The sequence below is a fragment of the Bombina bombina genome, chromosome 9, assembly GCF_027579735.1.
Source record: "Bombina bombina isolate aBomBom1 chromosome 9, aBomBom1.pri, whole genome shotgun sequence".
Taxonomy (NCBI): domain Eukaryota; kingdom Metazoa; phylum Chordata; class Amphibia; order Anura; family Bombinatoridae; genus Bombina; species Bombina bombina.
Genome location: NC_069507.1, coordinates 270522378 through 270545708, shown reverse-complemented (window position 1 = coordinate 270545708; position 23331 = coordinate 270522378). Strand labels below are relative to the sequence as shown.

Here is a 23331-nt window from a genome sequence, read left to right as displayed (position 1 = left end):
CCCCCGATCCGGGACCGGATCTAGTAGGGGGCAGACTTTCTCTCTTTGCTCAGGCTTGGGCAAGAGATGTTCCGGATCCCTGGGCACTAGAAATAGTCTCTCAGGGGTATCTTCTAGAGTTCAAGGAACTCCCTCCAAGGGGAAGGTTTCACATGTCTCGCTTATCTTCAGACCAGATAAAGAGACAGGCATTCTTACATTGCGTAGGAGACCTATTAAAGATGGGAGTGATACACCCAGTTCCAACAGTGGAACAAGGTCTGGGTTTTTACTCAAACCGGTTTGTAGTTCCCAAAAAAGAGGGAACTTTCAGGCCAATTCTGGATTTAAAAATTCTAAACAAATTCCTCAGAGTTCCATCATTCAAAATGGAAACCATTCGGACGATCTTACCAACAATCCAGGAGGGTCAATATATGACTACCGTGGATCTAAAGGATGCGTACCTGCATATTCCTATCCACAAGGATCATCATCGGTTCCTGAGGTTCGCCTTCATGGACAAACATTACCAGTTCGTGGCTCTTCCATTCGGTTTGGCCACTGCTCCCAGAATTTTCACAAAGGTGCTAGGGTCCCTTCTAGCGGTTCTAAGGCCGAGGGGCATTGCTGTAGCACCTTACCTAGACGACATCCTAATCCAAGCGTTGTCTCTTTCCAAAGCAAGGGCTCATACAGACATTGTTTTATCCTTTCTCAGGTCTCACGGGTGGAAGGTGAACGTAGCAAAAAGTTCCCCGTCCACAAGGGTTCCCTTTCTGGGAACAATAATAGATTCTGTAGAAATGAAGATTTTCCTGACAGAGGTCAGAAAATTAAAGCTTCTAAACGCTTGTCAAGTTCTTCAATCTATTCCTCAGCCTTCCATAGCTCAGTGCATGGAGGTAATAGGATTAATGGTTGCAGCAATGGACGTGGTTCCTTTTGCTCGAATTCATCTAAGACCATTACAACTGTGCATGCTCAAACAGTGGAATGGGGATTATGCAGACTTGTCTCCCCAGATTCAAGTAGACCAGGTAACCAGAGACTCACTCCGCTGGTGGTTGACTCAGGATCACCTGTCTCAGGGAATGAGTTTCCGCAGACCAGAGTGGGTCATCGTCACGACCAACGCCAGTCTCTTAGGCTGAGGCGCGGTCTGGGACTCCCTGAAAGCTCAGGGTCTATGGTCTCGGGAAGAGTCTCTTCTCCCGATAAACATTTTGGAACTGAGAGCGATATTCAATGCGCTCCTGGCCTGGCCTCGCCTAGCGAAGGCCAGATTCATAAGATTTCAGTCGGACAACATGACGACTGTAGCGTACATCAATCATCAGGGGGGAACAAAGAGTTCCTTGGTGATGAGAGAGGTATCCAAGATCATCAAATGGGCGGAGGATTACTCCTGCCACCTATCTGCAATTCACATCCCAGGAGTAGACAACTGGGAGGCGGATTATCTGAGGCGTCAGACTTTCCATCCGGGGGAGTGGGAACTCCACCCGGAGGTCTTTGCCAAGTTAACTCAACTATGGGGCACTCCAGATATGGATCTGATGGCGTCTCGTCAGAATTTCAAGGTTCCTCGCTACGGGTCCAGATCCAGGGATCCCAAAGCGACACTAGTGGATGCATTGGTGGCGCCTTGGTCGTTCAACCTAGCTTATGTGTTTTCACCGTTCCCTCTCCTTCCCAGGCTTGTAGCCAGGATCAAACAGGAGGAGGCCTCGGTGATTCTGATAGCTCCTGCGTGGCCACGCAGGACTTGGTATGCAGACCTGTTGAATATGTCATCGGCTCCACCATGGAAGCTACCTTTGAGGCGGGATCTTCTAGTACAAGGTCCATTTGAACATCCAAATCTAGTCTCTCTGCAACTGACTGCTTGGAAATTGAACGCTTGATTTCATCTAAGCGTGGGTTTTTAGATTCAGTTATAGATACTCTGGTCCAAGCCAGAAAGCCTGTGACTAGGAAAATTTATCATAAGATATGGAAAAAATATATCTGTTGGTGCGAATCCAAGGGATTCTCTTGGAGTAAAATTAAAATTCCTAGGATACTTTCCTTTCTCCAAGAAGGTTTGGATAAAGGATTGTTAGCGAGTTCTCTAAAAGGGCAGATATCTGCTCTGTCTGTTTTGTTGCACAAACGTCTGGCAGCAGTGCCAGATGTACAGGCATTTGTACAGGCGTAAGTTAGAATCAAGCCTGTCTACAGACCCATGACTCCTCCTTGGAGTCTAAATTTAGTTCTTTCAGTTCTTCAGGGGGTTCCGTTTGAACCCATGCATTCCATAGATATTAAGTTACTATCTTGGAAAGTTCTGTTTTTGGTTGCTATTTCTTCTGCTAGAAGAGTTTCTGAATTGTCTGCTTTGCAGTGTTCTTCACCCTATCTGGTATTCCATACAGATAAGGTTGTTTTGCGTACCAAGCCTGGTTTTCTTCCAAAGGTGGTTTCCAACAAGAATATTAACCAGGAAATAGTTGTTCCTTCTCTGTGTCCGAATCCAGTTTCGAAGAAGGAGCGTTTGTTACACAACTTAGATGTGGTCCGTGCTTTAAAATTCTATTTAGAAGCAACAAAGGATTTCAGACAGACTTCTTCCTTGTTTGTCGTTTATTCTGGTAAGAGGAGAGGGCAGAAAGCTACTGCTACCTCTCTTTCTTTTTGGCTGAAAAGCATCATCCGATTGGCTTATGAGACTGCCGGAAGGCAGCCTCCTGAACGAATTACAGCTCACTCTACTAGAGCTGTGGCTTCCACATGGGCCTTCAAGAATGAGGCTTCTGTTGATCAGATCTGTAAGGCAGCGACTTGGTCTTCTCTGCATACTTTTGCCAAATTTTACAAATTCGATACTTATGCTTCTTCGGAGGCTGTTTTTGGGAGAGAGGTTTTGCAAGCCGTGGTGCCTTCCGTTTAGGTAACCTGACTTGTTCCCTCCCTTCATCCGTGTCCTAAAGCTTTGATATTGGTTCCCACAAGTAAGGATGAAGCCATGGACCGGACACACCAATGTAGGAGAAAACAGAATTTATGCTTACCTGATAAATTTCTTTCTCCTACGGTGTGTCCGGTCCACGGCCCGCCCTGGCTTTTAGTCAGGTTTAAAATTTTTTGTTTCTGCACACTACAGTCACCACAGCACCCTATAGTTTCTCCTTTTTCTCCTAACCGTCGGTCGAATGACTGGGGGGCGGAGCCAGAGGGGGAGCTATATGGGCAGCTTTTGCTGTGCTCTCTTTGCCATTTCCTGTTAGGGAAGAGAATATTCCCACAAGTAAGGATGAAGCCGTGGACCGGACACACCGTAGGAGAAAGAAATTTATCAGGTAAGCATAAATTCTGTTTTTGTAATGTTGCTGTTGTCTTTGACGGGGTTAAAATAATAATTTTTAAGCTAAATTTGTCTCCAGTTGTTTACCGATTCGGATGCTTTACAGCTCATGTAAGACTCGGATTTCTTAATTTCATGAAAACTAATTTGCGGGATTTTTTTTTACCATGTAAACGTTGTCTTAGTTCAGTAGTGCGGTCTTGTTATCTAATCTTGTTTGTGCATCAGTATAGTATCGCGCCCTTGTTATCCTGATTGTGCGTCTGTATAGTAGCCCACTCTTATTTTCCTGATTGCCTGTCTGTATATATATTAGCCCGCTCTTGTCATCCTGATTGCCTGTCTGTATATATATATATTAGCCCACTCTTGTTATCTTGATTGCCTGTCTGTATAGTAGCCCACTCTTGTTTTCCTGAAGTGTCTGCAGGCCTAAGGTGTTGCTGTACAGATATACATAATGGCTGTATCACCTACTTGCCAAAGCTTAGAAAAAACAGTTACACAGAGGGGGCCGGAGGGAGATTAAAATGGATGAAATAAATGTATTCAGTTATGTGATTTCACTTGTGTGATTATAGATCATTTTGATGGTGAGCTCTATGAAACCATAAAGAATGTAATTTTCATCTGAATTTATATAATGTATTTTTAGGTAAATGAGTTCTCATCATTGTGATCAGAGACCTGGGGTGACGCAGGATGGTCACATGGCATTGGGTACACACATGTAGCGTCTCAGGCATAAGCAAATCATTTATGTTTATAGTTTAATCACGTTATGTCTTTAAAATTGTTAATTAAAACAGGAAAAATCTAACTTTCAGTATTTTTTATTTTGCCCCCTTTTCTGTTTTTTTTTTAACTTAGAAAAAAACATTTCATTGCCCTCAGTCTGGAATGCCTCTTGCAGAGTTCCAGGACTGACCCTACAACATGCTACTCACTGATTGCTTGAGGAGTATGTTTATATGTGTTCCTAACTGGCCATAACAAAGTGAGATAAAATACTCATGCAGAATTGCAAGGGGTGTGCCCCTAGACTGTAAAACACTACATATTTCCTAACAAACTTATATCTCATGGGCTATGACAATGGCTGCAGGGCTGAAACGTGTCAGATTGTTACACTATGTGTTTATATACATTGTATTTAAGTTAATGAGGAATTTTAAACTCCTGGTGCACATTGAAGTTTTGTTTTTGAATATCAACACAAAGAAAACCAAGAGAACAAAGTTATTTTGGTGGTAGAAGAAAACTTAAAAATCTCTTAAAATTGCTGCTCTGTCTGAATCATTGGCTTTAAGTCCCTTTTAAACCTGAACTAAAAATAAGGGCACGTGTGTTCGTGGGTTAATACTCTGGCTATAATAATATTATTCCCATAGGTCATTGGATTATGATGATCTACAGAGGAGGAGATAAGTACGACAACCACTGTGGGAGCGAAGAAAGAAAAGCGACGATAATGATACTGTGTGACAAGAGTACCCTGGCGGTGAGTGTGACCGAACTGGGTAAAGATGAGAGGGATAAATGGGGTCAGGCAGCCCCCAGGGGTGGGGTGATAAGGGAGCCGTACAACTGCACACTAAAGGTTAAGTTAAAGGACCGCTAAATGCACTACAATTGTACAGCTGACAAATGCACTATACAATAGCACTTCAGTTTTAAAGGAGTAGTAGAATATTCTCTGGCAATTTTCAAAGTTAATTACATTTTCTCTCCCCCTGTATCATGTGACAGCCATCAGCCAATAACATAATGCTTATACGTATATACTGTGCACGTTTGTACATGCTCAGTAGGCGCTGCAGCCCTAGATAGTGCCTATAACTGTATCATGTGACAGCCATCAGCCAATCACATAATGCTTATACGTATATACTGTGCACGTTTGTACATGCTCAGTAGGCGCTGCAGCCCTAGATAGTGCCTATAACTGTATCATGTGACAGCCATCAGCCAATCACATAATGCTTATACGTATATACTGTGCACGTTTGCACATGCTCAGTAGGTGCTGGAGCCATAGATAGTGCAGATAAAAAGTGTGATAATAGAAGCGAATTGGAAAGTTTATTTATTGTGCTGCTTTATCTAAACCATGAAACTTTCATTTTAACGTTACTGGCCCTTTAATCATCAGGCCGGTGTTCTAACTTCTATCTGGTTGAATTTCCATAACAGCAAATTAAATTATCAGCAATTTTATACAACTTTTCTAATTTACTTATATTATCTACTTTGCTTTGTTCTTCTGGGTATCCTTTGTAGAAAAGCATACCTGGGTAGGCTGGGGGGGCATCAGGTGGGATTTGATTGAAATCACTAGTCATAGTTTTCTGCATAAAGCCTTCTGCTTGCTGGTTGTTATAGTCTTATTATTTGCTTTTCACATTAGTTGTCCAGTCCTAATAACCGTTAGGTCACTATAATTAGCTCTGTATTTCTATCTCCAGTTTAATCGGTTAATCATATATATATTAGAAAACTTTTCTGCTGCACTTTATTGGAAGGAAAAAAATAAACATTACCTTAATTATAAAAACAATAAAAATAATTGTATTTAATTGGAACAATAGCATTATGGGTATCACTTTCATTTTTGTTGATTTGGCTCCAGGGCGGATAAAAAACTGTTTTCTTTTTTAAGACAAGATGAGTCCACGGATCATCTTAATTACTAATGGGATATTCACGTCCTGGTCAGCAAGAGGAGGCAAAGAGCACCACAGCAGAGCTGTTAAATAGCTCCTCCCTTCGCTCCCACCCCAGTCATTCTCTTTGCCTACGTTAGGGATAGGAAGAGGTAAAGTGAGGTGTTAGTATAGATTCTTCAATCAAGAGTTTATTATTTTAAAAAGTAGTGCAAGATGGTACTGCTTTCTTCTAGGGTGTAGCTGTAGTCCTTATCAGTCTCTTAGAAGAGCTTTGGTGACTTTAGAGCAATGGGAACTTGTGGGACATAATTCTCTCTGCGCCTCTCATATTTCTTGCTGCCCTATAGCCTTCAGTCTGAGGTAGTCATTAACTCAGCTTTGTATTCTCCTCAGGTCGATGTGAGGGATAGGACCTCTCAAACCTGAGAGCTGCCTTGTATTTCTGGGGAAAAGGAGCTCAGAGTTTAATTACAGTAAAAGGCACAACTGAACATAAGGGACTCTGTGGGAATATAGCCCTTTATGTTGGGACGTTAGGATCCTTTATTAAGTAAGGGTATTAAGGCAGTGTACAATGTCATCCACAGTTTATAGGAACTGGGGCTGGAGCAAGCTTGCATTAATGGCTCTGGTGGTTGGCCATAATTAGAACGAACGACGTAGGTTACGCCCACGATGGGCGGTCCTTCCGGTTCTTGAATTGTATCAAAAGTGTGTAGACCCTGCGCTAATTTTGGATTGAACCTCTAGCTCCCCTCTGAGTGTCTCCTAGTGAACCCAAAGTAATAGACAATATATGTAATAGTGAGGTGAGCGGCCGAAGGCTGAGGTTACTAATATATGATAGTATAAAATATATAGATTGCTGAGATGGTGTGTTGAAAATTAAAATTTCTAATTAAAATTTATTACCCAACTAACATAAGCAATAGAATAAATCATGGATCCATGTTACAATAAAAACAGGTTATAAACATATAAAAGCATAAATAAATGACTGAAAAATCCTGATAAAATGACTGTGATACAAATTCAATGTGAATATAGGATAATCTTAGCTGAAGAATGTAGTCCAAGCAGATAGTATTTGGAGTCCAAAAAGTGTCCTAATATATCCGTGATAATAGTCTATTATGTTACTTGTGGTGTCCTGTATTTGATGGTTTCCAGATAAACAATGTCAGTATCTAAAGGTGGTGGTGTAGATTGTATTAAAACATCCAAAAATCACAATATGATGAAAATATATATATATATATATATATATATATATATATATATATATATATATATATATATATATATATATATATAATATATGTGGAAAATACGTGAATTGTGCTAAAAAATCTTGGCCAAAGATACAAAAAATGATAAAAAATACGATAAAAAATACAAAAAGTGTGAAAAAAGTATGAGGTTGTGACACAATGTGTGGAAAAAATCTTCTATAAAAACTGGTGAAAATCAAGCTAGTGGTTGGTTATAATCCAATAGTGTTGAAAATCTTCCAATACAATAATAATTTCCTCCAAAAATAAACGTGCAAACCTATGGGAAAAGATATAAACAATACTGTAGAATATATCACAAATATAATGGTATGTAGGTAATAAACTTACTTTGGTTAAGTCGACGCGTTTCGGCCTTACTTGAGGCCTTATTCAAGACACAATTCACGTATTTTCCACATATATATATTTTTTTCATCATATTGTGATTTTTGGATGTATCACGGTCATTTTATCAGGATTTTTCAGTCATTTATTTATGCTTTTATATGTTTATAACCTGTTTTTATTGTAACATGGAGCCATGATTTATTCTATTGCTTATGTTAGTTGTGTAATAAATTTTAATTATAAATTTTAATTGTCAACACACCATCTCAGCAATCTATATATTTTATACTATCATATATTGGTAACCTCAGCCTTCGGGCGCTCGCCTCACTATTACATATATGGTCCTTCCGGTTCTGTTGCGCGCCACTGTATCGCTTTCAGTTATATTTTAGTGCGTCATGAGAGGAGCCGGTCTGGTCTGGGGTCGCATGTTTTCATAGGGCATGCGTTCCTAGGGCAGACTGGTGTTTTCCCTTTTTGCTCACTGTTCAAAACGGATCGTTAGAAAAACGAGACATTCACAAGGCAGACAAAACGGATAGTTAGAAGCAGTCATCTAGCGATCTTCTGTCAGGTAGGAGCACTTCAGCAGAGGCTGAGGTGCAGAGGTATTTTATTCTATATTAGCAGTTCAGAAAGGACTTTTATTATTCTGACAGGCTACATTACAAAAACAAAATAGTTTTAAATTTAAAGAAACAGTAACGGTTTTCCATTGCCATTATTGCAAATACTTTTTATAAATTTTGTTGGTCATTTTATAAATTGTGAATTAACATGGATCAGGAGGGCTTGCAGAGTGTTGCCTGCTCTTTATGTTTTGACGCCAATGTGGAACCACCAATCCCTTTTTTGTCCTTCATGTATTGCAAGGACTTTCACTTATAGGGAATAAGATATTTTCTGAGCCAGTTTCCTCTAAGGCAGATGTTGTCCAAGAGTCTACTGATGAGGGTCAATTTATGCCGCAGCTTTCTCCCCAAACGTCCCAAATTGTACCACCCTCACAAGCAGTGCCCTGCGGTTCAGCTGTAGTCCCTTCTGGGATTTCGTTACAAGACATAGCTTCCCTCATGTCTTCCACTATTTCTGATGCTCTGTCTGCCTTTCCAATGTTGCAGGGCAAACGTAAGAGGAAAGCCACACATTCAGTATGCAAGGCTTCAGGCGCAATTGTTGCAATTTCGGAAGCCTCCTCCCAACATCCTGAAGAAGTGGGTACTACAATACTTTCTGAAGGAGAGATTTCATATTCAGAGAGCCCTTTGCCTCTGACGGACTCAGAAGTGGTATCTTTCAGATTTAAACTTGAGCACCTCAGTCTGTTACTCAGGGAGGTTCTTGTCACCTTAGAAGATAGTGACTCCACAATGGTGGTTGTCCCTCAAAAGTCTAGTAAGCTGGACAGATATTTTGAAGTCCCTTCTTTCACAGCCCTAAAAGAGCTACTGAAATCATTGCTAAGGAGTGGGAGAAACCGGGCATCCCTTTTTCTCCCTCTCTTCTTTTTAAGAAATTGTTTCCAATAGCCAACCCTGTTAAGGAGGATTGGCAAACTGTTCCTAAGGTAGAATGAGCTTTCAAACACCCGATGGATAAGAAGTTAGAGGGGTTAATCAAGAAGATTTATGTACACCAGGGTCTGCAGTGGCAACCGGCTGTGTGCATTGCCACCGACACTAGTGCGGCGGCATATTGGTTTCGATGTTCTGTCTGAGGCCCACAGGACTGAGACTTCTTTGGATGAGATCCAAGGTCGGATAAAAGCTCTTAAGCTAGCTAATGCCTTTATTTTGGACGCTTCCCTTCAAGTTATCAAATTGGGAGCGAAGATATCTAGTTTCTCTATTTTAGCCCGCAGAGCCTTATGGTTAAAACCTTGGTCTGCGGATGTGTCATCCAAGTCTAAACTTCTAGCTATTCCTTACAAGGGGAAGGCTTTGTTCGGACCTGATCTGAAGGAGATTATTTCTGATATTACCGGAGGTAAGGGTCATCTCCCGCAAGACAAGAGAAATAAACAAAAAGGACGTCAAAGCAATTTTTGTTCCTTTTGAAATTTCAAGGGAAGCTCTTCCTCCTCTAAGCAGGAACAGTCTAAACCTACATGGAGACCCAGCCAGTCTTGGAACAAAGGAAAACAGTCCAAGAAGCCGGTCAGCGATTCCAAGACAGTATGAAGGGCATGCCCCCGATCCGGGACCGGATCTGGTAGGGGGCAGACTTTCCTTTTTCGTTCAAGCCTGGGTTCGGAATGTTCAGGATCCCTGGGCAATCTAAATAGTGTCTCAGGGATACAAACTGGAGTTCAAGGTTTTTCCTCCCAGAGGCAGATTTCTTCTTTCAAGATTATCTGCAGACAAGACAAAGAGAGAGGTGTTCTTACATTGTGTAGGAGACCTCTCTGCTCTGGGAGTGATTGTTCCCGTTCCAATTCAGGAACAGGGATTGGGGTTTTATTTCAATCTGTTTGTGGTTCCCAAAAAAGAGGGAACCTTCAGACCAATTCTAGACCTCAAGAGTCTAAACAAGTTTCTCAGAGTACCTTCCTTCAAGATGGAAACAATTTTGTTCCATTCTTCCATTGATCCAGGAGGGTCAATTTATGACAACAGTGGATTTAAAGGACGCGTACCTACATGTTCCCATTCACAGGGATCATCACAAGTTCTTAAGGTTTGCCTTTCTGGACAAACACTTTCAGTTTGTGGCTCTTCCTTTCGGCTTGGCCACGGCTCCCAGAATCTTCACAAAGGTTCTGGGGTCTCTGTTGGCGGTCCTTCGGTCACGGGGCATTGGGGTGGCACCTTATCTGGACGACATTCTAGTTCAGGCACCATCTTTTCAGCAAGCAAGATCCCACACCGACATAGTGTTTTATATTTCCTGAGAGCTCATGGGTGGAAGGTAAATTTGGGAAAGAGTTCCCTAGTTCCAGACACAAGAGTCACTTTCTTGGGAACCATAATGGATTCCTTGTCCATGAAGCTTTTTCTGACAGAAGTCAGGAAATCAAAGATTATCGATACTTGTCTAATCATTCAGTCCACTCCACGGCCGTCAGTGTCTCAGTGTATGGAGTTAATCGAGCTGATGGTTGCAGCAATGGACATCATCCCGTGCTTGTTTCCATCTCAGGCCTCTGCAGTTAAGCATTCTCAGGTAATGGAACGGAGATTATGCAGACTTGTCTCCTCGAATAACTCTAGAGCAGGAGACAAGGGACTCTCTTCAATGGTGGTTGTCTCTGCATCATCTCTCCCAGGGAACCTGCTTTCGCAGACCGTCTTGGGTGATTGTGACAACAGACGCCAGTCTTCTGGGGTGGGGAGCAGTATGGGGCTCCCTAAAGTCTCAGGAAGTTTGGACTCAGTCAGAGTCTATTCTTCCTATAAACATTCTAGAACTGAGAGAAATCTTCAATGCTCTTCTGGCCTGGCCCCAGCTAGCCTCACTACGGTTTATCAGGTTCCAGACAGACAACATAACTTCAGTGGCTTACATCAATCATCAGGGAGGAACGAGGAGTTACTTAGCGATGAGAGAGGCAACCAAAATAATCTAGTGGGCGGAGGCCCACTCTTGTTGTCTTTCGGCGATCCATATCCCAGGGGTGGACAACTGGGAGGCGGATTTTCTGAGCACTCAGACCTTTCATCCGGGGGAGTGGGAACTCCATCCGGAAGTGTTCTTCAATCTGATTCTCAAGTGGGGTCAGCCGGAATTGGATCTCATGGCATCCCATCAGCATGCCAAGCTACCGAGATACGGGTCAAGGTCCAGGGACCCCCAGGCGGAACTGATAGATGCTCTGGCGGTTCCTTGGACCTTCAGTCTAGCATACCTATTTCCTCTGTTTGCTCTTCTTCCTCGGGTAATTGCTCGAATCAAACAGGAGAGGGCTTCAGTGATCCTCATAGCACCGGCCTGGCCTCGCAGGATTTGGTATGCGGATCTGGTGGAGATGGCATTTCTGCCTCCTTGGAGACTCCCATTGAGGAAGGACCTTCTGATTCAGGGGCCCGTCCTTCACACAAATCTAGTTTCTCTGAAGCTGACTGCTTGGAGATTGAACGCTTAATTTTATCCAAGCGGGGATTTTCTGATTCGGTCATAGAGACCATGATTCAGGCTCGTAAGCCTGTAATTTGAAGGATTTACCTTTTAAGATTTGGCGTAAATATCTCTTGGTGCGTAGAGTTAGGATTCCTAGAATTTTGTCTTTTCTCCAAGAGGGTTTGGAGAAGGGTTTAGCGACGAGCTCCCTAAAGGGTCAAATCTCGGCCTTATCTATTTTGTTACACAAACGTCTGGCGGATGTCCCAGATGTACAATCATTTTGTCAGGCCTGTGTTCAAACCAGTTACTCCTCCATGGGGTCTTAATTTAGTTCTCAAAGTTCTTCAAGGGTTTCAGTTTGAGCCTATGCATTCCTTAGATATTAAGTTGTTTTCTTGGAAAGTTGTATTTCTTGTTGCTATTTCTTCTGCTCGGAGAGTGTCAGAGCTCTCGGCATTGCAGTATGAGTCTCCTTATCTTATTTTTCATTCAGATAAGGTAGTTTTACATACTAAACTAGGATTTCTTCCTAAGGTTGTTTCTGATCGGAACATTAATCAGGAGATTGTGATTCCTTCCTTGTGTCCTAATCCTTCTTCTCAGAAGGAAAGACTTCTGCACAATTTGGATGTGGTCCGTGCTTTAAAATTTTACTTACAGGCGACTAAGGATTTTCGTCAGTCCTCTTCTTTGTTTGTGATTTTCTCAGGACAACGTAAGGGACAGAAAGCTACGGCTACTTCTTTCTTTTTGGCTGAAGAGTATCATACGTTTTGCATATGAGACTGCTGGCAACAGCCTCCCGAGAGAGTTACGGCTCATTCCACGAGGGCTGTTGCTTCCTCATGGGTGTTCAAAAATGAAGCTTCTGTGGAACAGATTTGCAAGGCTGCCACTTGGTCCTCTTTTCACACTTTTTCAAAGTTCTACAAATTTGACACTTTTGCCTCAGCTGAGGCCGCTTTTGGGGGAGAGGTTCTTCAAGCAGTGGTGCCTTCCGTTTAGGTTCCCTGTCTTGTCCCTCCCGTATCATCTGTGTACTCTAGCTTGTGTATTGAATCCCATTAGTAATTAAGATGATCCATGGACTTGTGTCTTAAACAAGAAAAGAAAATTTATGCTTACCTGATAAATGTATTTCTTTTTTGACACGATGAGTCCACGGCCCACCCTGTTCTTTTAAGATAGGTTGTGGGTTATTGTAAACTTCAGACACCTCTGCACCTTGGTTTTTCCTTTCTCTTCCTAACTTTGGTCGAATGACTGGAGTGGGAGGGAAGGGAGGAGCTATTTAACAGCTCTGCTGTGGTGCTCTTTGCCTCCTCCTGCTGACCAGGAGGTGAATATCCCATTAGTAATTAAGATGATCTGTGGACTCATCGTGTCAAAAAAGAAATAAATTGATCAGGTAAGCATAAATTTTCTTGTTTTTTTATTTAAACAGGATTTAAAAAATATATATTTAAGGTACATTATAATTCGAAGGTTATTCCTGAGATAAGGATTAGGGTTTAATTATGTAGCGAGGTGCTGTATATTCACAGCTGTAATGTTTTGTTTTTATTAATACAATCACAATGTCCTGCTCTCCCAGAGGTGTCTGTCATTTATTTAGCACAGTTTTCTTCTGTTAAGTGTGATCAGTCCACGGGTCATCATTACTTCTGGGATATTAACTCCTCCCCAACAGGAAGTGCAAGAGGATTCACCCAGCAGAGCTGCATATAGCTCCTCCCCTCTACGTCACTCCCAGTCATTCTCTTGCACCCAACGACTAGATAGGAGGTGTGAGAGGGCTATGGTGATTATACTTAGTTTTATATCTTCAATCAAAAGTTTGTTATTTTAAAATAGCACCGGAGTGTGTTATTACCTCTCTGGCAGAGTTTGAAGAAGAATCTACCAGAGTTTTTGCTATGATTTTAGCCGGAGTAGTTGAGATCATATTGCTGTTTCTCGGCCATCTGAGGAGAGGTAATCTTCAGATCAGGGGACAGCGGGCAGATGAATCTGCATAGAGGTATGTAGCAGCTTTTATTTTCTGACAATGGAATTGATGAGAAAATCCTGCCATACCGATATAATGTCATGTATGTATACTTTATACTTCAGAGAATTACACTGTAAGAAGTACATAAAGCTGTTTAATAACTAGAAATTATGTTTAACGTTTTTGCTGGAATGTAAAATCGTTTTCATTTGCTGAGGTACTGAGTGAATAAATGTTTGGGCACCATTTTTCCACTTGGCAGTTGCTTAAATCTGTTTTTTTCTGTCAGTTTCTGTTCTCCCTCACTGCTGTGTGTGAGGGGGAGGGGCGGTTTTGGCGCCTTTTTCTATGCATCAGTTATTTCAGTCAGCAGCTCATTGTATTTCCTGCATGATCCGGTTCATCTCTACAGAACTCAGGGGTCTTCAAACTTATTTTGAGGGAGGTAATTTCTCTCAGCAGAGCTGTGAGAATTATAGTTTGACTGAAATAAAAACTTTTATTCTGTAATTTGTTTCCTGCTTTCAGAAATTGTTATCTTTGTTAATGGGATTAAACCTTTGCTAAAGTTGTGTTGTTTACAAGGATTGAGGCTATAACTGTTTCAATTTATTAATTTTCAACTGTCATAGATTTTCTGTGCTTCTTAAAGGCACAGTACGTTTTTAATTGAATTGTATTCCAAGTTGCAAGTTTATTTGCTAGTGTGTTAAACATGTCTGATTCAGAGGATGATATCTGTGTCATTTGTTGCAATGCCAAAGTGGAGCCCAATAGAAATTTATGTACTAACTGTATTGATGCTATTTTAAATAAAAGTCAATCTGTACAAATTGAACAAATTTCACCAAACAACGAGGGGAGAGTTATGCCGACTAACTCGCCTCACGTGCCAGTACCTGCATCTCCCGCTCGGGAGGTGCGTGATATTGTAGCGCCGAGTACACCTGGCCGGCCATTACAAATCACATTACAGGATATGGCTTCTGTTATGACTGAAGTTTTGGCTAAATTACCAGAACTAAGGGGTAAGCGTGATCACTCTGGGGTGAGAACAGAGTGCGCTGATAATATTAGGGCCATGTCAGATACTGCGTCACAGGTTGCAGAACATGAGGACGGAGAACTTCATTCTGTGGGTGACGGTTCTGATCCAAACAGACTGGATTCAGATATTTTAATTTTAAATTTAAACTGGAAAACCTCCGTGTATTACTAGGGGAGGTGTTAGCGGCTCTGAATGATTGTAACACAGTTGCAATACCAGAGAAAATGTGTAGGTTGGATAAATATTTTGCGGTACCGACGAGTACTGAGGTTTTTCCTATACCTAAGAGAATTACTGAAATTGTTTCTAAGGAGTGGGATAGACCCGGTGTGCCGTTCTCACCCCCTCCGATATTTAGAAAAATGTTTCCAATAGACGCCACCACACGGGACTTATGGCAAACGGTCCCTAAGGTAGAGGGAGCAGTTTCTACTTTAGCTAAGCGTACCACTATCCCGGTGGAGGATAGCTGTGCCTTTTCAGATCCAATGGATAAAAAATTAGAGGGTTACCTTAAGAAAATGTTTGTTCAACAAGGTTTTATATTGCAACCCCTTGCATGCATTGCGCCGATCACGGCTGCAGCGGCGTTCTGGATTGAGTCTCTGGAAGAGAACATTAGTTCAGCTACTCTGGACGACATTACGGACAGGCTTAGAGTCCTTAAACTAGCTAATTCATTCATTTCGGAGGCCGTTGTACATCTAACTAAACTTACGGCGAATAATTCAGGATTCGCCATTCAGGCACGCAGGGCGCTGTGGCTAAAATCCTGGTCAGCTGATGTTACTTCTAAGTCTAAATTGCTTAATATACCTTTCAAAGGGCAGACCTTATTCGGGCCCGGGTTGAAAGAGATTATCGCTGACATTACAGGAGGTAAAGGCCATGCCCTGCCTCAGGACAAAGCCAAAACTAAGACTAGACAGTCTAATTTTCGTTCCTTTCGTAATTTCAAAGCAGGAACAGCATCAACTTCCTCTGCACCAAAACAGGAAGGAGCTGTTGCTCGCTACAGACAAGGCTGGAAACCTAACCAGTCCTGGAACAAGGGCAAGCAGACCAGGAAACCTACTGCTGCCCCTAAAACGTCATGAATTGAGGGCCCCCGATCCGGGATCGGATCTAGTGGGGGGCAGGCTTTCTCTCTTCGCCCAGGCTTGGGCAAGAGATGTCCAGGATCCCTGGGCGCTAGAAATAATATCTCAGGGATACCTTCTGGACTTCAAATCCTCTCCTCCAAGAGAGAGATTTCATCTGTCAAGGTTGTCAACAATCCAGACAAAGAAAGAGGCGTTTCTACGCTGCGTACAAGAGCTCTTGTTAATGGGAGTAATCCACCCAGTTCCACGATCGGAACAGGGACAGGGGTTTTACTCAAATCTGTTTGTGGTTCCCAAAAAAGAGGGAACTTTCAGACCAATCCTGGACTTAAAGATCCTAAACAAATTTCTAAGAGTTCCATCGTTCAAGATGGAAACTATTCGAACAATTTTGCCCATGATCCAAGAGGGTCAGTACATGACCACAGTGGATTTAAAGGATGCTTACCTTCACATACCGATTCACAGAAATCATTACCGGTATCTAAGGTTTGCCTTTCTAGACAGGCATTACCAATTTGTAGCTCTTCCATTCGGATTGGCTACGGCTCCAAGAATCTTCACAAAGGTTCTGGGCACTCTTCTGGCGGTACTAAGACCGCGAGGAATTTCAGTAGCTCCGTACCTAGACGACATACTGATACAAGCTTCAAGCTTTCAAACTGCCAAATCTCATACAGAGTTAGTACTGGCATTTCTAAGGTCACATGGATGGAAGGTGAACGAAAAGAAAAGTTCACTCGTTCCACTCACAAGAGTTCCCTTCCTGGGGACTCTTATAGATTCTGTAAAAATGAAGATTTACCTGACAGAGGACAGGTTAACAAGACTTCAAAGTGCTTGCCGCACCCTTCATTCCATTCAACACCCGTCAGTGGCTCAATGCATGGAGGTAATTGGCTTAATGGTAGCGGCAATGGACATAGTACCCTTTGCTCGCCTACACCTCAGACCACTGCAACTGTGCATGCTAAGTCAGTGGAATGGGGATTACTCAGACTTATCCCCTTCTCTGAATCTGGATCAAGAGACCAGAAATTCTCTTCTTTGGTGGCTTTCTCGGCCACATCTGTCCAGGGGGATGCCATTCAGCAGACCAGACTGGACAATTGTATCAACAGACGCCAGCCTTCTAGGTTGGGGTGCCGTCTGGAATTCTCTGAAAGCTCAGGGACAATGGAGTCAGGAGGAGAGTCTCCTGCCAATAAACATTCTGGAATTGAGAGCAGTTCTCAATGCCCTCCTGGCTTGGCCCCAGTTGACAACGCGGGGTTTCATCAGGTTTCAGTCGGACAACATCACGACTGTAGCTTACATCAACCATCAGGGAGGGACACGAAGCTCCCTAGCTATGATGGAAGTATCAAAGATAATTCGCTGGGCAGAGTCTCACTCTTGCCACCTGTCAGCAATCCACATCCCGGGAGTGGAGAACTGGGAGGCGGATTTCTTAAGTCGTCAGACTTTTCATCCAGGGGAGTGGGAACTTCATCCGGAGGTCTTTGCCCAAATACTTCGACGTTGGGGCAAACCGGAGATAGATCTCATGGCGTCTCGACAGAACGCCAAGCTTCCTCGTTACGGGTCCAGATCCAGGGATCCAGAAGCAGTCCTGATAGATGCCCTGACAGCACCTTGGGACTTCAGGATGACTTACGTGTTTCCACCCTTCCCGATGCTTCCTCGATTGATTGCCAGAATCAAACAAGAGAGAGCATCAGTGATTCTAATAGCACCTGCGTGGCCACGCAGGACTTGGTATGCAGATCTGGTGGACATGTCATCCTGTCCACCTTGGTCTCTACCTCTGAAACAGGACCTTCTGATTCAGGGTCCCTTCAAACATCAAAGTCTAACTTCTCTGAAGCTGACTGCTTGGAAATTGAACGCTTGATTTTATCAAGACGTGGGTTTTCTGAGTCAGTTATTGATACCTTAATACAGGCTAGGAAACCTGTTACCAGAAAGATTTACCATAAGATATGGTGTAAATACCTATATTGGTGTGAATCCAAAGGTTACTCTTGGAGTAAGGTTAGGATTCCTAGGATATTGTCTTTTCTACAAGAAGGTTTAGAAAAGGGTTTATCCGCTAGTTCATTAAAGGGACAGATCTCAGCTCTGTCCATTCTGTTACACAAACGTCTGTCAGAAATTCCTGACGTCCAGGCTTTTTGTCAGGCTTTGGCCAGGATTAAGCCTGTGTTTAAAACGGTTGCTCCACCATGGAGTTTAAACCTTGTTCTTAATGTTTTACAGGGCGTTCCATTTGAACCCCTTCATTCCATTGATATAAAGTTGTTATCTTGGAAAGTTCTATTTTTAATGGCTATTTCCTCGGCTCGAAGAGTCTCTGAGTTATCAGCCTTACATTGTGATTCTCCTTATTTGATTTTTCATTCGGATAAGGTAGTTCTGCGTACTAAACCTGGGTTCTTACCTAAGGTAGTTACTAACAGGAATATCAATCAAGAGATTGTTGTTCCTTCTTTATGCCCAAATCCTTCTTCGAAGAAGGAACGTCTACTGCACAACCTGGATGTAGTCCGTGCTCTAAAATTTTACTTACAGGCAACTAAGGAATTTCGACAAACGTCTTCTCTGTTTGTCGTTTACTCTGGGCAGAGGAGAGGTCAAAAAGCTTCTGCTACCTCTCTTTCTTTTTGGCTTCGTAGCATAATTCGTTTAGCTTATGAGACTGCTGGACAGCAGCCTCCTGAAAGGATTACAGCTCATTCCACTAGAGCTGTGGCTTCTACTTGGGCCTTTAAGAATGAGGCCTCTGTTGAACAGATTTGCAAGGCTGCAACTTGGTCTTCGCTTCATACTTTTTCCAAATTTTACAAATTTGACACTTTTGCTTCATCGGAGGCTATTTTTGGGAGAAAGGTTCTTCAGGCAGTGGTTCCTTCTGTATAAAGAGCCTGCCTATCCCTCCCGTCATCCGTGTACTTTTGCTTTGGTATAGGTATCCCAGAAGTAATGATGACCCGTGGACTGATCACACTTAACAGAAGAAAACATAATTTATGCTTACCTGATAAATTCCTTTCTTCTGTAGTGTGATCAGTCCACGGCCCGCCCTGTTTTAAGGCAGGTAATATTTTTTAATTTATACTCCAGTCACCACTTCACCCTTGGCTTTTCCTTTCTCGTTGGTCCTTGGTCGAATGACTGGGAGTGACGTAGAGGGGAGGAGCTATATGCAGCTCTGCTGGGTGAATCCTCTTGCACTTCCTGTTGGGGAGGAGTTAATATCCCAGAAGTAATGATGACCCGTGGACTGATCACACTACAGAAGAAAGGAATTTATCAGGTAAGCATAAATTATGTTTTCTTTCTAGAAGATATTATCACATGTTATTGGTTTTGTGTCTGCAGAAATAACCCGCCCCTTCTTCACAGCACAATGTTATAGTTCAGAAATAGATCTTAAAGGGACATAACATCAAAATGCTTTCTTTCATGATTCAGATAGAGCACACAATTTTCAGATTTCAAATTTGCTATAATATCTTGGTATCCTCTGTTGAAGGAGAGCAATGTTTTACTGGGAGCTAGCTGAGCACATTGGGTGAGACAGTGACAAGCAGCTAGCTCACAGTAATGCATTTGTTTCTGAGCCTACCTATGCAGGCTTTTCAACAAAGGATACCAATAGAACAAAGCAAATTAGATACTAGAAGTAAATTGGAAAGTTGTTTAAAATTGCTGCTCTATCTGAATCAAGAAAGTTTAATTTTGACTTTACTGTCCCTTTAATGTTATTACTCCCCTACAAATCTATGTGCACAGAATCAGTTTCAAGAAGCTCACTGAATAGAAGATTGTTTAGAGTGGAACAGATCTGCACAAGGAGTTACGTGTGAGGAGGGAGGGGCAAGCATTAAAATGATATGTTATTGTTTTATTTAAAGCTATGTAAATTATTATTATTAAGGTGATGGTTATTTACCAATAAAGTGCAGCTGAAAAGTTGATCAAATATGAACTTTTTAAACTGGAGATGTTCACCTCTCAATATTTTAATTTAATTTCAATGATCTATTTATGTATTTCTAATGGTATATAACCAAATCAATGTATTCTGATATAACTGGAAAAATAATCTGAATTATTATTGTTATTGTAAAATTGAAACTTTTATGTAGAAAAACATGATTTAAATCGAGTCTTACTGCTAATGATCAAATCAAAACCACCCTGCTTGGCCCTACCTGCTCACACTTAGATCCTTGTGCAGATCTATTACATGGCAAACAATCTTTCTTTTACAAGATACGATGAGTCCACGGATTTCATCCTTACTTATGGGATATCACCTCCTGGTCAGCAGGAGGAGGCAAAGAGCTCCACAGCAGAGCTGTATATATATAGCTCCTCCCTTCCCTCCCGCCCCAGTCATTCTTTTTGCCTGTGCTAGTGATAGGAAGAGGTAAAGTGAGGTGTTAGTTTAGTTTAGATTCTTCAATCAAGAGTTTATTATTTTTATTGTAGTGCCTATGTGTGCTACTTTGTTCTAGGGTATAGCCTAGACCAGATCAGTCTCTTCAGTAAAAAAGAGAAGCATCTGGTGGCTTCAAAGCAATGGGAACTGGAGGGATTCAATTCTCACTGTGCCTCCCATGATATGTGCTGCCCTTCAGATGATGGTCTTTAGCATGTTTTAACTAAGACCCTGTATGTCTCCACAGCTCTACAGGAGGGAACTGCAGGACCTCTTGAATGTGGGACGGATCACGCTGTCCATCAGCTTGCAGGTACGTGCAGCTGTTATATTCTGGGACACTCTTAACTCAGAAAAAGGCTGTAGTTGGTGCCTATTGTATGGGGCTTAATCCTATGCAAGCTCGTGGTACTGTATTTCGAGGACATTGAAAGTACTGGCTACAAGAGTCACATAGTGGGGCTATTTAAGAGAACTCAGGCTACTACTGTGACACTGCTTTATTTCAGAGGCTGTTTGACGCTGGGGATTGATTCCGGAGCTAAGAGGCTCCGTAATGAATGTGTTCATTGTTTTACTGGTGTTCATTGTTTTTACTGGGGCAATGTGTTTTAGCTGCTGTGAGCAGTACTGAGCAAGCGGTTTTCCCGGCCATCGTTTTCTTTGCCGGAGGTCCTCTCACTGATTGCCGCCCACGAGGGGCGGGGTTAGTTTTTGCGCGCTTCAGACCGGATGCGTCTAGAAGCCGCGCACTTTATTCCAACGGAGCTCTGCAGAGGATGTTGTTCCCAGACGCTTACTGAGACCGCATGGTTGTAATTAGAGCAAGCGGTCTTAAGCGTCCGGGAGTGTGCAGTCTGTGTCAGTGTGTCGTGGGGGCAGGTAGGCGCCGCAGCAGAGCTGTGGCGAGGTGCACTGGTGCTTAAGTTTATTTTTCATGTAAAACATAAATAAGGGTTACACTGTTTTCATGTACAATAACATACAAAAAAGGGTTTATTATCAAACGATTTGGGATACTCTGATTTGATATACAATATAAATAAGAGGTGTGTTCAAAAACACTTTGGGATCAGTCCCATTGTTTTTTTCAGTAGATTATCAACAGTCACATCAGGCTGTTTTTTTATATTCTTCAGAGTATATTATCATTCCCACAATCATTATTGTTTAGGATTATGGATCTTCAGAGCATTACATGTTCATTATGTTTGAATGCCAATGTGGAGCCCCCTGTTACTTTTTGTCCCTCCTGCACTGAGAGGACATTACAGTTTAGAGAGCAAATTTTCTTTAATAAAAGTTTGTCAAAAGCGGATGCTTCTCAGGATTCTGCTGAGGAGGTTCAGAGTATGCCGCAACTTTCTCCCCAAGCGTCACAGCCATTACCACTCGCTCAGGCGACGCCTTGTTCTTCAACTGCGTCTGCAGGATATTGCTGCAGTTATGTCATCTACTCTTTCAGAGGCGTCAACTGCTTTGCTAGTACTGCAAGGCAAACACAGTAGGAAAGAGGCCCATGTGGTCCATGTGACTTCTGATGCTTTGATGGCGATTTCCGGTGTACCCTCCCAGGGCTCTGAGTTGTGGGGGTATGGAGGCTCTGTCGGAGGGGGAACTTTCTGACTCTGGAAGTGTAAACCCCCCAACAGATTCGGACGTGATGTCTTTCAGGTTTAAGCTTGAACACCTCCGACTGTTACTCCAGGAGGTTTTGGTGACTCTGGACGACTGTGATTCAATTGTGGTCCCTCCAGAGAAATTGAGTAAGATGGACAGATATTTAGAGGTCCCTTCTTATTCTGACGTTTTCCCAGTTCCTAAGAGAACTTCGGAAATTATTGCTAAGGAATGGGAGAGACCGGGTATTCCATTCTCCCCTTCTCCTGTTTTCAAGAAAATGTACCCTATAGCTGACGCCATTCGGGATTCTTGGCAGACGATCCCTAAGGTGGAGGGAGCTGTTTCCACCTTGGCTAAAAGAACTACTATTCCTATCGAGGATAGTTGTGCCTTCAAAGACCCTATGGATAAGAAGTTGGAGGGTCTCCTCAAAAAGATCTATGTTCATCAGGGGTTGCTATTGCAACTGGCGGCCTGCATTGTTACAGTCACGACTGCAGCTGCCTTTTGGTTTGATGCCTTAGAAGAGTCTCTTAAAACTTAAACTTCTTTAGAAGAAATACAGGATAGAATTAAAGCTCTTAAGTTAGCTAATTCTTTTATTACTGATGCTTCATTTCAGATTACCAAATTGGTGGCTAAGAGTTCAGGATTTTCCATATTAGCACGCAGAGCCTTATGGTTAAAATCTTGGTCTGTGGATGTGTCATCTAACTCTAAGCTTTTGGCTATTCCTTACAAGGGGAAGACCCTGTTCGGGCCTGACTTTAAGGAGATTATTTCTGACATCACGGGAGGCAAGGGTCACCTCCTCCCTCAGGATAAAAAGTCCAAACAGAGAGGGCAACAGAGTAATTTTCGTTCCTTTTAAAATTTCAAGGGAGTTCCCTCTTCCACTAAACGGGAAGGGAATTATTCGCAAGCCAAGTCCACTTGGAGACCCAACCAGTCTTGGAACAAAGGTAAACAATCCAAGAAGCCAGCTGCTGCTACCAAGTCAGCATGAAGGGTCGGCCCCCGAACCGGGACCGGATTTAGTAGGGGGCAGACTTTCTCACTTTGTCCAGGCTTGGATAAGAGATGTTCAGGATCCTTGGACACTAGACATTGTGTCTTAGGAGTATCAGTTTGAGTTCAGAAATGCTTCCCCCAGGGGAAGGTTCCTTCTTTCTCGATTATCTGTTGACCAGATAAAAAGAAAGGCATTCTAACGTTGTGTAGGAGACCTCTTTTTCCATAGGAGTAATATGTCCCGTTCCAATATAGGAACAGGGACAGGGGTTTTATTCCAATCTGTTTGTTGTTCCCAAAAAGGAGGGAATGTTCCGACCCATTTTAGATCTCAAAAGTCTAAACAAGTTTCTCAGAGTTCCATCCTTCAAGTTGGAAACTATTCGGATCATTCTTCCATTGATCCAGGAGGGTCACTATATGACTACCGTGGA

At 42.4% G+C, this 23331-nt stretch overlaps 1 protein-coding gene across 2 annotated transcripts in view; it reads left to right on the top strand.

Moving 5' to 3' along the window:
- M6PR (mannose-6-phosphate receptor, cation dependent) overlaps positions 1-23331 on the top strand; it is a 146329-nt gene that overhangs the window by 18069 nt on the left and 104929 nt on the right. For both annotated transcript variants that reach the window (XM_053692805.1, XM_053692804.1), the window contains exon 4: positions 4717-4826. In XM_053692805.1, the coding sequence (XP_053548780.1) occupies positions 4717-4826 (110 nt within the window). The remainder of the gene's footprint in view (positions 1-4716; positions 4827-23331) is intronic.